We start from the raw sequence: 15,503 nt of genomic DNA, 5'->3' as shown, positions 1-15,503 counted from the left end.
ACATTCTAAATACATACAGTAAAACGACTTTTCTTATCTTATCTAGTTAAGAGTTAAATATATATATATATATATTTGTTTTTATTTGAAAGTCTTTGCAGGCGATTTGACCTGTGCTCCAGTATGTCAGTACCACGGGAAAGCCCCTAACTGGCTACCAGTGAACATCCCTAGAGAGGGAGGACACGCTGGCCTATTCAGAGACCTATTCTCACACAGCATGCAGGGAGCAGGCTGGCATAAAGCCGCCATGCCAGAGGTGTGACCTGGCCCACTTCCTGCTGTGTAACTAAAGCCTGATTTATACTTGGTTCCGTGCTGGTGTCGTGCATCGAATATATACGATCTACAAGCTCACATCACATCGCAATTTGGGAATTTTCAGCTTGTCGACCAGCTATTTCTCTGTGCGTGACACGGCCCACAACCAAGTATAAATCCGGCGTAACTCTCTTCCTGCGGGCTGCCAAGTCCAAATAATCCTCGCTCCTCGTCTTCCCTTCCTCCCCTTGCCCTCATGCAGCCTTTCCCAGAAAATGTGTTGGCTTGGCTACGGTTCTGGATTACCTCAAAAAACAAACAAACAAAGTGTTTGGAGAAATCTGTGGACATGTTTTTGTCCTGCTTTTCATTTGGACAACAAGAACCCCTCTGTCCTCCAACAAGGCATGCAGCCCAGTGTTACGTAAGAGGGAGAAATGTGATGCGTCTGCTGATATGTTTTAAATTCACCCTGGACCATACATGATCCCGCAACAAAGCATGCTTGTCCCCAGAGGAGAGGAAAAACACCTCACTGAAACATTACAACGAAAGGCTTTGAAGTGCTGCATCCTCCTCCCTTACACTGGCCAAATAATAAACTACCCTGGCTATAAAGCTTCCTCCCACCCAGTTATCTCCCTTAAGATCACAAATAGGAATTAGAAGTCCAAGGATACTGAGGAATTATGATCAATAACAATATAAATCCTCTCACCCAGGCAAATACTTGTATAGCACAATCACTATGACTAATAGCACTAGTTTCCCCATCTAAATACTCTCTCACACTCCATTGTGAGAAACATTATGAACACAAAAATACAAAAAGTCTAGTATCCTTTGCCTGGGCTTGGCAACCTCAAAAGACAAAGGTGCCGTTGTGATAACTGAATGGGATGTGCGAAAAGGAACAACAACAACCACACCCAGTAGAGATTTACTTGCCAGGCTTCCATCAGCACTCGCCACAAAGTTAGAACTCTCACCTGACCTTCAGAGGTCAATCAGCCGCACGCACAGTGGATGTAATTCTCATGGACCCAGAGGACTACTGAGGCTTGAACTGTCCAGTGGTTTTCAAACTTTTTGATTTGAAAGACCGTCATAACAATGGATCAATGTACATCAATGTACGGAACGGAATAATGGATCAAGGTACAAATGGAACCAAACCGGTCCATTTGGTTCCATTTGTACACTCTCAGAGTTACAGACCAGTAAGGGTACAAACTTGATATGCATTAGACCACAGACCCCCATTTCATACTATTTATTTTATCTCTGAGATATCTCTAATCCACTCTGCAAAAACACCAGTGTACAAATGGAACCAAAAATGGTGATGCACTTGGTTCCATATGAAATGTATACTCCTACAGACACGTAAGGGTCCACTTGGTTCCCAACTATGAATCATTTAGCTGGGGACCCCTCAAGGACCCCTGGGGGTCCCAAGACCCCAGTTTGAGAAGCGGTGCCCCAGGGCCTGTGTGTGTGTGTGTGTGTGTGTGTGTGTGTGTGTGTGTGTGTGTGTGTGTGTGTGTGTGTGTGTGTGTGTGTGTGTGTGTGTACTGTGTAGGGGGTAGGGGGCTTTGATTGTACAGCGTGACCCAGTTAAGGAGTCCAGGTGGAATGTCAGGAGTCACAGTGCTCTAGGCATTACTCACACAGGCAGGCAGCCTCTTATGTAACAGACATCATGTGAGTGCCTTTGTGTACACTGTCTGTGGGAAGCCAGGTAGCAGCACTATGCAAATACTGTAGGAGCCTATTATGCAAGGCACCTGTTTATGCAAGAACACACACAAGCAAGCCCACATACACACAAAGCAGCACATGAATCAGCACACGCACGTACAACACAGACACACGCATGTTTACAAGCCCACATTCACCTATCGTTGCTGTCGGACAGAAACTTTGCATGTCCATATTTCAACTTTTCACATGTTCTTTTCCATAAATTAATATCCTACTTCGTCAAACTACAGTGTCACACAACAGTGGCAAAAATAACATCTACAATCTCACAACGCGTTTCAACTTGACGTGTTGTGAGCTTGTAGATGTATTTTTGCTTTTGAAAGTGGTCTGTGGGTATGTCTGTGGGTTTTTCATACATATCTACCAATGAAAAGTATTAACAAGAGCTTGTGACTCAATGATATACATTGGATCGATTGGAAAACACAGGTCTTTTTTCCATTTTCTGAAAAGTAACATTTTTGCACATACAAGGTTTCCACCTGACAGCGACGATATCCATACCACCCACACACACACACACACACACACACACACACGCTAAGCTGGGATAATGAAATTGCCCTGCAATCAGCATAGACTGTTCCCCTCTCAACCTCGCTGTGAGGTTAGCAAAGATTGGCGTTGCTGTAGCAACCTCGGGCTGGCAGCGGGGAGGCGATGACGTACACGGCTGCAGAGTTTGGTCCTCTCCCAGCCCTGTGAGAGCCAACCACAATTCCTGTTCCTCTCACGCTCCGTCTACCACCCAAACTCACTCTCCCTTTCTCTGGGAAGCTTTTCTACCTGTGGGACACAACTCAGTGTATCACTAAGTTATTGTTTTCTAATTAGGTAATCCTGGATAAGTTCATTTTAGCCTTTTTTGCACTCGCCACCCCCCCCAGAGTAATGACCTAAACTCTTCATTACATTTTTGTTTATATCCCACTCATGCCTTCCTGAAGGGACTGTCTTTTCTCCTGATGACACCCCCCTCCCTTCCCACATTCACACACAAACGTACCTGTATGGCAGTGTTCCCGCCCTCCAGCAGTGCAATGGCCAATAGGATGCTCTCCTGGAAGATGCGGTCACTAGTGGCATTCATGATGAGGTCAATGACTAAGTCAGAGGCGCCTTCCTTATCCAGGTGGCACTGGACCTCTGCCAGGCTGAGATCACCTCGCCCTCCCACTCCGGAGCTGACAACTATATGGGCACAGAGCAGGAGTTGATAGACATTATCGTGTGCATGAGAGAAAAATTGCACATGGTTTGGCAAATAACAATATTATGCTAGTTAGTGTGCATTGCAGTAATGTTTCTTTTAAAAAATGTGACACTATTGGGAATCAGATTCTGAACCATTGTCATAATCAATTAATTTGTGGATTATTTTACTGGTTTAGTTGATTACTATATTCAATTAATGTACACCATTAAAAAAAAAGTAAATAAAGTACAAAATGATACCCAACGCTAATTACAAGTTACATCTTGAAATTGCTTAATATGTTTACCTAGCAATCAAAAACATAACTTACACATAACATAACCTTTTATAATATGGAACAAAAGCAAGCCTTAAAATGTTGGTGAAGTCGTAAAAGAGAACATATTAGAAATATTTAACACGGCACATCACAATAAACTATTACCGTATTTCATTGCTGAAATGTTTTCTAATTTCCTTTATTTTCAGTCAATTGACTAATGGATTATTGATTATTGACCCTAGACAGACATGCAGCATTAACATGGCACAGCACAGCATTCTGTGGCTGGGTGAACAGGTGCATTCATGACCCATTCCAGTCAGGAGCACTGCTCTCTGGTCGCCTGGCAACAGCACGGCCTCCGTTAGGCTGAGCAGACGGCTTATATCGTTGCTGTCGGGCAGAAAACTTGTATCTCCATGTTTAAACTTTTCATGGCTTTCTTTTCATGTATGAATGCCCCATTTCATCATACAAGAGTGTTCCACAAAATAAGTGAAAATAGCAGATCTACAAGCTCACAACGTGTCGCGACTCGAGATGCAACGTGTTGTGAGCCATTACAAAAAAGTCACGGTTTTGGACATACAAGGTTTCCACCCAACAGCGACGATATGCTCAGGGACAGAGCCGGAGGTCTAAGTGCTTCAATGAGGACACGGCCACGGTGGCCAACAAGAACATATTATTTTCTCCGTCCTCAAAACCACGGGAGGTGAACAATGAGTCACATCATTGATTGAAGTCCGTGAACGGCTCCATGAAATTAATAAAATGCCAGTTATGACCCACCCATTGAATTAGTCAACGTTTCAAATGAGAGGAGGACAGATAGCCAAGTGGAAAGACACAAGCGGATATAAACAAATGTACCTTAGTAGACCAGTGGTTCCGAAACCTTTTAGCTCGAGACACAAAAGAGATATTTGATGTCTCCGCGGGACCCAAACTAGTGAAAATAGCAGATCTACAAGCTGAAGATTGTAGATCTGCTATTTTCACGACTTCTTAAAAGTTTAATTTTTTATGTATGAAGTTTTTTGGAAAAATGTTTAGTTTTTTGAATCTTCATAGGCCCCAGTCATAGGCCCCAGCAGCAGATCATACATGATGGACGTTTCGGCCCGCAGGCCTTCCTCAGAGCGAATGAAACATACAGAAATAAGTGTCACTTATAAAGGGGACCTAGGTGCCTCGCACAAAGCGGTCCGGGTGAGAACATATATCCGGTTGTCATATGATACTGAAGGTCAAAACAAGAAAAAAGAAAGAAAAATAAATATATAGCACAAAATAACATCCCATGACAGTATTCCACTTCTTTTGTTTCACAATTTTGGAAAACCCGTCTGTGCGAGTTCCTAGAGAACCCCTATATAAAGACAGAGTCAGAAAAAAACCCACTGACAGGTGTATCAACTTGAAACACCTGTCAGTGTAATAAAAGTATATAAATAATGTTTTAAAGATGCAAATAAGGGTTTATACCTCTCTATTACTGTGTATACAGTACTTTGGCTTATCTAAACTGTGCCTTTGTTCTTTGTATACAATTTTGTAATTAAAAAAAGAATATCTGAGTCTGTCTTTATATAAGGGTTCTCTAGGAACTCGCACAGATGGGTTTTTCCAAAATTGTGAAACAAAAGAAGTGGAATACTGTCATGTGATGTTATTTTTTCATTTTCATTTTTTCCATTTCTTGTTTTGACCCTCTTGTGGATAAAAAGTGTTTGTAGTATGTTATGACAACCAGATATATGTTTTCACCCGGACCACTTTGTGCGAGGCACCTAAGTCCCCTTTATAAGTGACACTTATGTCTGTTTGTGTTTCACTCACGCTGAGGAAGGCCTGCGGGCCAAAACGTCCGTCGTGTATGATCTGCTCCTGGGGCTTATCAACAAGAAATCCTAAAAGGATCAAAGTGAGAGCTGGTAATATTTTCTAAGATACTATTTCTGCCAGAACCGTGCACCCGATACACGTGAACTGTGAACTATTCGTCTGATGAGTACTCGCCTCTCTCTTTTTCAAACACTGCTGTAGACCCACAACAGAAAAGCAAGCAAATAATAGTTAGACACACCTGTAGGGGCCTTTCCCTGGGGTCCAGGGGTGAGTGGACCATTGCTAAAAGTTGTGACACTGTCTCTTCTCCCGCCAGGTTTGAAGTTCCCATAGTAGCGATTGACCAGAATCTGCCGGAGGGCTTCTCCCTATCAGAGATAGTGGACATTGGGAGCTACATACTCAATAACGCTGATCATGACAAAGGAGCATAGTTAGAGGCTAACATCAATGTTATTGAGCCACTGTCGTACAAGGTTACAAAAGGTTATGGAAACTGCTGATATTTTGTTTAGAGTTATGCAAGAGAAAGCGAGAAGAAGACATGGCTACAACAAGTATTATTTACAAAATAATGGTAAATAAGACACAAATGTCCTCTACTTCTCTTATATCACAGATGGTAATACTGTATGTGGCATGATCTATTGTTCCTCCCTCTGTTCCAACTAATACTGCCCTCGGAGTGACCTACTGTAAGTCAAAGCAGAAGAGGAACACGTCATCTCATTGTATTTTACGCACTGACCCCAAGCCCTATTGAGTAGGTCTGTTCAAAGACCGCACTCCCATAATTCCCAGTTTAACAAGCAGACTGGACCCATGATGGCTTGGTCACTCATCTGAACGGTTCAATGCCGAGACTTGACGAGCATCGGTTTTCCTGTCAGCTGCATGTCACGTGACAATACACTCTTATCGGTGGTCTGTTAGTAAGCAAAAGTGGTCGAGCGGCCATGCCAGGGAAGTGTGACTGGGAGGGCTCCAGGGATTGTGTGCGTGTGGTTAAGGGGGAGGCCAGAGCAGACCAATCCAAAGACAGGTTGCTCGGTGCAGTACCTACCCTCCTTTGGTCCTCCAGTTGCTTCTGGGGTTGGTTAGGATCAAGCTCCTTAAAGGTGAGGTAAGTTAGCAGAAAGCAAAAAAATAAAAAAAAGAATCAAATAAAAAGGGGAGGGTGTTAATACAGTGCACATTAGTGTCTCTTTCATGCAAGCAGGAATTGGGACAGGTTACATAATGCAGGTAATGGAGGAGGTACTCGTGTCAGGGTAAGTGTGGCTAGGGTTATATAGCATACTGTATGTATGTATATATATATATACACACACACACACACACACATATATATTTATATATTATATATATACACACATACAGTATATAAACACAAACATGTACTGTATATATATCGTATATAAAGTAGTGACATGCAAAAGCAGTGATAAAAAACAAACAAAGAAAAAACACTAATTACATAAGAGAATGATAGGCTGCCAGCAGGGAGAAATACAAGCCATGAGAGAGTGAGTTGGAGGAAGAGAAAAAAGAAAGAAAAGAAAATGGAGCCCTATCCAGGTTACATAATGGAAGCCAGTGCGCTACTGACACACTATAAGCCCCGATGTTCCAATCTGCCATGGAAAAACACCTCTCCATGGCTCCAAAAACCCATGCTGACAGATGGTCAGGAAACTGGGCTCCGTTCAAAAACCATGGGGAGGATAGGAGGGTGAATGGAGGAATGGAGGAACGATGGATGAATGGAAGAAGGGGAGGATAAAAACAGACGTCAATATGTAGTCGATTTGCAAGTCGTGTGTGTGTGCGCGCGTGTGTGCGTGCGTGCGTGCGTGTGCGTACGTGCAGTGGTGGAAAGTAACTAAGCACATTTACTTAAGTACTATACTTAAGTAAAATGTTGAGGTATTTGTACTTTACTTGAGTATTTCCAATTTCCAATACTTTTACTTCTACTCCACTACATCTCAGAGGCAAATATTGTACTTTTACTGAACTACAATTATTTGAAAACTTTAGTTACTAGTTACTATTCAGATACAAATTATGATATTATGACTACTATAGTCTATATACTATACTATCTACTATACTATTTTATACATAGGCTATTTGAAAATAGCCGATCTACAAGCTCACAACGCGTCGCATCGCTACGCGTTGTGAGCTTGTAGATCTGCTATTTTCAAACATTTTAGTACTTTTACTTTTGGTATTTTAAGTACATTTTCATGCCAATACTTTTGTACTTTTACTCAAGTACATTTTGAATTCTGGACTTTTACTTGTAGCGGAGTATTTCTATATTGCAGTATTGGTACTTTTACTTGAGTAAAGAATTTGAGTACTTTTTCCACCACTGCGTACGCGTGTGCGTGTGCGTGTGTGTGTGTGTGTGTGTGCGTGTGTGCGTACGCGTACGTGTGTGTGTGTGTGTCTCACACATTTTTGGCAAGGCCCAAAATAGAGGAAAGTTCTAGATAAGCGAGTGATGACTAAGACGGGGCACAAGGGTAATGGAATGAAACTATAGGAGGCGGCATGATCAGTGATCAGCAACAGACCATATTGGTGTGCAGAGGGCCAATATGGCTGTTGAACACACCTCAGTGGGGACCTCAGGCTCAGGCGGCGGTGCCAGCTGATTGGAAATAAAAAGTTACTGTTAGTTGATGTTTTTAAAATGGCAGGTTAGTCATGTTGTCACTGACGTTGTCTCTAAAAGGTACAGCTGATTACATCTGTGTACTGTTCTGTACATATATTCTTATAGACCAGCGTTTCCCAAACACTGGGTCGGGACCCATTTTTTTGTTTTTTAAGTGTTTTATGTGTTGTGAGTAGTATCTTTTATTGTTTCAAGGATTTTCAGTTCCAAAAAATCTGTTAATTGAAAAAATATATATTTTAAGAAATAGTGACGCTAGCAGATCTACAAGGTCACAAATAGGGCTTAAGTGGTAAATTCATAATGTATCTTTTTGAAAAGTTTGGGTCCCGGGGAGACAATACAATTATCTTTTGGGTTTCCGTTCAAAACGTTTGGGAACCCCTGTTCTAGACAGCCGTTTAAGCACATAACTTTTTGATGGATCTGGCCTGGCTACAGTTCACCCGGTTACCAGTCATGTGCCTGACAGTAATAAAAGCGCATGATCCAAAAAGCCAAGGGCAGTGACAAAGAGGACAACAAATGTGTTATTATCTGATGTCTTGGCTATACTGCCATGCTTAGTGCTTATTCACTTTGGTTTCATATAATGAAAGATACTGTGCCCTAGCATTCATGTGCATTCATGTGCAGTACTAAAACACATTGTGAACGTTGAGCATTATTAACCACTTAAACCCTATATACAGTTGACTGGAGCCCCCCGGGGGTCTATACAAGGCTACACTAAATAACTTTGCCGAAAATAGCCAGTCTACAAGCTCACAACCAAGCCCCCAGGACCGCGGAAGATTATTGAAGTCATATAGAAGCCTGGTCCAAATCTGGTCTAGCAAGACTACCGCATTTTGGACACTACTGCGCATGCATCGTCTGAAACCGTAGTGCGCAAAATTTGGTGCCCAAATGCGTAAGTAGAGTGTACCAGGGGCGGACTGGCCATTTGGCGTACCGGGCAAATGCCCGGTGGGCCGCTGGGCCAGTGGGCCACTGGGCCCAAAAAAAAAAAAAAAAAAAAAAACTTTTTTTTTTTTTTTTTTTTTTTTAATATTTTTGCACCCGTTTTAGGATTATTACGCTAATTTCCGGGTCGCGCGGCCCATTTATTAGTTACGTTAATGTTTGGGCTGGGATGCTTTCCAACAGGGGCCTCAGTGCGGCTGCAGAGTTCATGTGCAGGGCTGAGCTGAAGCAGTGAAACGCCCCCCCCCCCCCCCCCCCCGTTGACAAAACGGCGCGGGGGGGTGGTGGGCCGGTTCGGACCAAAATGCCAGGGCTGAATTTTGGTCCCAGTCCGGCCCTGGAGTGTACTGTACTTCCATGGCTTCATGTGCTGGTAAATAACCTTAGTTGAAATGAATAGGTGCTCACAACACAATTTTGTTTGGGAATCTGCACATTTTGCATTTAGCTAAATATTTACACAATAGAATACAGTATGAGTATCAACATTTAACTAAATATATAGTTTGATGTCATTCAGCACATTTGGGGAAAAGGTGCTATAAAAAAAGACAAACAGTGCCCCATAGTATTCATACAATGTTTAGGCTAAAAGGAAACATCAGTGGATGTTGACCAACACTGATGCAAAATGTCAGTTAAATTGTCAGTGTTTGTTTAACTCTGAGGGTGCAAAAGTGACTTTTACTGTGCAGCATTATACCCAAACCATGGGGAACCTTAAAACCAAACAAATTCTAACATGCAAGTTTCAAATCAGAAAAACATGCATTGAAAATCAGGCTCAAGCTCATTTAAAAGCTCATGCAAACAACGTCATGCAAGTTGGATTATCATAGAACACAGCCCATAGATTAAAAGAATATTAAGACACAAAGGTGCATTGCATTTGATATTAGTGTTTGATGCCCTACAATGGATGGAGAGACATTTCCAGCGATTATAACTTATTACTGAGCCTTGAAATAAGACCAAATCTACGATGGGGATCGTCTACCTCTACAGTATAACAGTCACGATAGCTCAGGTTGAGTAACTGTGTGACTGGACAGGAATCTCCCCTTTATCAGGTCTCTGTTTAAGTCAACACATTGATTTCCACAGAAAAAGACTTAACGCACACAAACAAGACTGGAGTCTTCTTGTAATTCAATTTGAATGTTCAAGGTAACCAAGGAGCTTTGAAGTGTGACTTAAGTGGTAAAGCATGATAATCATCATCTTCCTATTCTGACCAAATTTCCAACCTTAATCTATGGAAACCACCCAATGCACCCATGCTTCTATTATGTATAAAATGTTGCATCAGCTCACAATCCAGCTGGACCCCATTAACGCCAACATGGTTTCCACGTGCCATTTCTAACACACTGGATTGATGCAATGTACAAGAGCATATGGAAAACGGGAGGTTGTTGGAAGTTACTGTATCTGCCCAACGTTGCCAAACATGAGGCCGTCTCACAACCGTCTAACAACCAAATAACCAAAAAGCATTTTCCTCTTCTGAATTTCCACTTCTCTTGGCATTAAGTGTCAGGCCAGGGCCTCAGAGATGTGATCAAGTCAACGGTGCTCGAGTCCCATGTCAGTCTCAAGTCTTGAGGCATAAGCCTGAAGTAAAGTCCAAAAGCTACCAAGTCAAGTCCAAGTCAATTTTGTCTAAATGTACAAAAACAAGTCAAGTCATGAGTCGAGACCAGTACCAATTTAATATCTTAAGTATCCTCTTTGGTATGCATGCGACAGCACCATTTTTACAACATATTTCCCAGTCAGGAAGTTAGAAACCATTTCAAGCAATCAAAGTTCAAGTCCAAGTCTCTAGAAATTCCCTTCATACATCAAGTAAAGTATCAAGTAAATAAAATTGTGACTTGAGTTAGACTTGAGTCCAGGAGGTCAGTGTAACTTGACACCCCACATGCAGGCTGCGTGTGGGGTGTCAGCAGCAGTCACTCCTTCCTTCTGCTTTGGATTACATAACCTGGCTCCCCTAGTGAGAATACCCACAAGCACCCTGGGATCCCCTGTTCATTCTCTGTTCATCCAAACACACACACACACACACACACACACACACACACACACACACACAGAAATGTGTTACAACAATGATTCCAGAAAATGAAAAATGCATGAGAGGTCCCAGTGCCACGATGGCACAGTGCCAGGGAGGCAGGCAGAAAATAATAAAGTCTTTAGAGAGAAGGACAGAGTATTGGCTTGTTTAGTTCTGTTCTGACAGCAAGACAAGAGCACGCACATCAGGGGAAGGGCCTCAAACGGTTAACAGGTGCCTGTAAGTGGCAAGTGAACCCCCACCACACACACACACACACACACAAACTCCAATTCACCCCACCTTTTTCTGGCTTGCTCTCTTGCCAACACTGCCCGGGGCAAGGCGTGGCACTACCAGCGTCTCCCGGTAAACAGCCCCACTGCACTTTTATTAGCAATTACCACTGAAGGTCACACATCAGTGGAGAGTCTGAAATTCCAGGGTGGAAAAAAAGAAAGAAAGAAAAAAAGAAAAAAAAACAGGAGTGCTGCTTCTTATGTAAGCACCGCTTGAGAACTGGCTGGAGTCCAAGAATCGTGCAGCACTGAGGTAGAGAAAGTGGGACACCACTGCACGGGCCCGTGGAACGTCTCCAGCACCCCCTGTTGGCTGGGAAGAATAACATCAGCCCCTGCATTGCCTCACGTCACCCACAGGAGCAGACGAGGGGATACATGAGGACAAACAGAGACAGACTGAGGCAAACTGGCAGAGCCCCAGATGGGTGTGGCAGTGCCTGGGTGAGTTGTAGCCTGGCACGAACCGAAAACACTGTGGAGGGAAGGGGGAAAGCGTGGCAACAAAACCCCAGAAAACGAATGAAGCTGGAACAAGCTACGGGAAACGAAAACACAAAGAAAAAGGCACAGATGTGATCGGGAAATGAGAAACTGTAGAATCTGGAGACCTAAAACAGGTGCTCAAAAAAAAAATAAAAAAAATGCCTGTTTGAAAAGGAAAGCAGAGAAATGGACTGCAATTAAACAAGAGAGTAATAAAGTGGAAAGCAAACGCTGCCAGGGCAAAATGACAGGAGACAACGCGAGAGAAAAGGACTGTGGGAGAGAGCAACAGAAAGTTGGGGAGAATGTGTCAGGGCAGGTGACGGTAGTAGAGTCTGGATAATGAGGAGATTGTGATCAGCTGGCACGGACACAAACGCAGAGACATGCTTACACAGGCAGCAAGTAGACGCACATGTGGACTGCCACACTCTCCCTGCATAGAAATAAATCATCTTGTTGCTTACATAATCCCAACAAGGAACTTATTGTCATCCTAAAGCCATATTATCTCGGCGGACTCTGTTACATCACCGCTATATACGACACAGATATCATCCTACTCTGACCCTCCAACCCCGAGCAGGCGCTTTTTTTCCTGACAGAGGCAACACATGCACACACAGGGGATAGCACATGAAAGCCTCACTGGGGACGTTACAGCACGATCAAGCTTAACACAGGAGCTCTAGTGGGCGGGTGAAGGCTTGCTTACAGTTATCCAGTTTCTATTTTTGGAATAAAACATAAAAAAAAGCTCTAAGGGGGAATGCCATTCCACATTGTTTTACACACACACACACACACACACACACACACACACACACACACACACACACACACACACACACACACACACACACACACACACACACACACACACACACACACACACCCACACCCCAGCAGACAGGGCATCTGGGGTGAGGAGCAGGCAGCCGGGGTGAGGAGCAACCACAGGCATGCCAGGGTCCATCCAACAGTAGTAGAACTGAGCTGACAGACTGCATGCTGTCCCTGAGAGACTGGGGAACGGCGTGGGATGGACAGCAGCTTGGCAGAGGCTCTCTCCTGTAGCGGCAGGCCAGAGGAGCAGAAGCATCAGGCTAAACACTGGGGTTATATAACAGCTATCGCAGCAGCCCTTCTGCAGCTAACTGCAGCCGAGGGAACATCGGGGCTTTGGCCTTGTTGCCTGCCTGCATACGTGTCTGTCTGCCTGACTAGCTGGCTGGGACAGAGTGTACCACCGGGGGGCCCTCTTGGGCGCAGGCACGTGTAGAAAAAAATAGAATCGGCAGGGTACAGTATGCTGCTGTGTTTGTGGCTGTGTGAGTGAGTGAGTGAGTGAGTGAGTGAGCGAGTGAGTGAGAGAGACAGACAGACAGAGGGTGCGTCAGCGGAGGTGTGAGCATGTGTGCATTCTTAAACACTGCTTATGGGAGGGGCAGCTGAAGCCACAAAGCATTCTCTGACTTCAGCGGCCTGCTTCTGCGGAAAGGATGCAGCTGGGGACTTCCATCACTAGGATACGGCATGAAGGGAGTGAGGTTAAGAGGGGGAGAGAGAGAGAGATAGGGAGCTAGGGGGAGAGAGGGAGGGGTGGGTGGGTGCATGTGACTTCTTGGCAACAGTGGAAATACCCTTTCCAACTGCTTCTCTCTTTCCCTAACTGATACCACTGTTTACCTCACTTTCACTCACTCCCTTGATTGAGCTCTGTTCTGTGTTTACCTCACTTTCACTCGCACCCTTGACTGACTCACTGTTCTTCTGAGCCAAATACATTATTTACTTCCAGTTGTGCATACATCACAGACGCAAACAGAGACCACTAACTTTAGCTGCACTTAGTTGGCTGCAGTAAAGCGTATGGAAAATGGACATACAGAGAACAAACCCAAACTACATTCTGACATACCATGTCATTCTATGCTGTGGATAACACATTGCGCAATGCTTGGACTGATAATGGAACTAATCAAGTTATGCAACCTCCGGGAATTGTAAACACTTTTGATTATGGTAGGTATCACCTGACATCTGTCATCAGTCAAAATGTGGTTAGATCACCTTTCACTCACAAACCAGGGAGGGGGCATGTGCCATATCTACTTCCTCTGGGCCACAGGCCATTGCCACCCACACACACTTACTTACAAGGAACACGTAAAGTATGTTGGCTGCCAGACACACGTCCACCTCCAATGGTGTACATTTCGGGCTGTATTCGGTTTCTGGTGCTAAATATACAGGATTGCTCTTGCTATATTATATAGTACATTCTGCTCTTGCAGTAATGGCAAAGGGCTCAGGAGAACAGCATTCCCTGTCTGCCATCCATCAAAAAGGGGCTGATTCACAATCATACAAACATGCACCCCCGCACCAGACACACACCCACCCACACTCACACGCTTAAGGCATGCTCCCCTCCCAACCAGCCCTCAAGTTGACAGACAATCCTGCTGTAAACGTAAATGTCAAACGAGCTCCACCTATCCATGGTCAGATCAGTGCCCTGAATGTCAACAGCCCACTTCCAGAATATGGCAATATAAAAATAAAAAAATTCAAAAGACAGCATAAAGATATACTGTCTTAAGATAAGTCACATTCTAAAGGGTCTTCTAATCCTAGAATGCAAACGAAAACACCTAGACACAACCATTTATATTTTGTATTTTTATATATTGTATATTATATTGTATAGTGTATGCAGTGCCCTATAAACAACACCTTTATATTACTGTAACTAATATTTGCCAAAATGGATAGGTTAGAAACATAAATTCTAAGGTCAATATATGGAAATAATATATGTGTGTGTGTGTGTGTGTGTGTGTGTGTGTGTGTGTGTGTGTGTGTGTGTGTGTGTGTGTGTGTGTGTGTGTGTGTGTGTGTGTGTGTGTGTGGAAATTAGATTTTTTTTTAAAAAGTACAGGTAGCACAAAAAGCACCCCACCTATCTAACATGACTTTGTAGTGACGTTTTCTAATCTGCAAGATAGGACACGATTTTTTTGTTTTTCCAATAACTAATTTCTTTCTTCACTTATACAGTGTACTGCAACATAACGTGCTGACAGTGCACATTATGCACATTATAAACCTGCATGCGGACAGCTGAGAAAGACCGACAATTTACATTTCAGCCAAGCACAACAATATACTCTAGTTAGACATGCTACAATAAATACTGTACAACAAGGAGAGTAATATTACACAGTAAATTCCTGAGTGTTATTTTAACTCTGAGTGCAAAAGTGGACCCCTGGATTTTACTGTGTAGGGAAAACTCATACAGGCATACTACGAAGACATGGGTTCAAGCTAGGGGTGTGCCGGTACATCGTCCAGCGATATATCGCGATACGTTTTTGTGACGATATGTACCGTTTTACAAACACAGAAGTATTGGCACGGTGGCACAGTCGCTAGCACACCTTCTCACAGCTAGAAGGTCCTGGGTTTGATTCCCGCTGTGGGCGTGTCTTCTCCTCCGCGTCACCAGCGCCCATAACCTAGGTGGGGTTGGCGAAAGGGCCTACTCTGTGTGGAGTTTGCATGTTCTCCCTGTGTCTCCTAGGGTAGTTAATACCCTCACAAAAACATGTAGTAATCCTGGTCGCTATACCGCCTCC

The 15,503-nt window shown here is 43.6% G+C and overlaps 1 protein-coding gene across 14 annotated transcripts in view; it reads right to left on the bottom strand.

Annotated features, from left to right (window-relative positions):
• Window positions 1-15,503, bottom strand: part of itpr1b (inositol 1,4,5-trisphosphate receptor, type 1b) — a 110,459-nt gene that overhangs the window by 42,015 nt on the left and 52,941 nt on the right. For all 14 annotated transcript variants that reach the window (XM_084062155.1, XM_084062162.1, XM_084062167.1 and 11 more), the window contains 2 exons: window positions 5,596-5,725; window positions 3,035-3,219 (listed from right to left, as the gene is read on the bottom strand). In XM_084062155.1, the coding sequence (XP_083918281.1) occupies window positions 3,035-3,219; window positions 5,596-5,725 (315 nt within the window). The remainder of the gene's footprint in view (window positions 1-3,034; window positions 3,220-5,595; window positions 5,726-15,503) is intronic.

The sequence above is a fragment of the Gymnoscopelus microlampas genome (assembly GCF_963454915.1).
Source record: "Gymnoscopelus microlampas genome assembly, chromosome: 7".
In the NCBI taxonomy this organism is placed as follows: Eukaryota; Metazoa; Chordata; class Actinopteri; order Myctophiformes; family Myctophidae; genus Gymnoscopelus; species Gymnoscopelus microlampas.
Note: the sequence above shows the minus strand (reverse complement) of the source record. Positions and strands in the feature narration are given on the sequence as shown.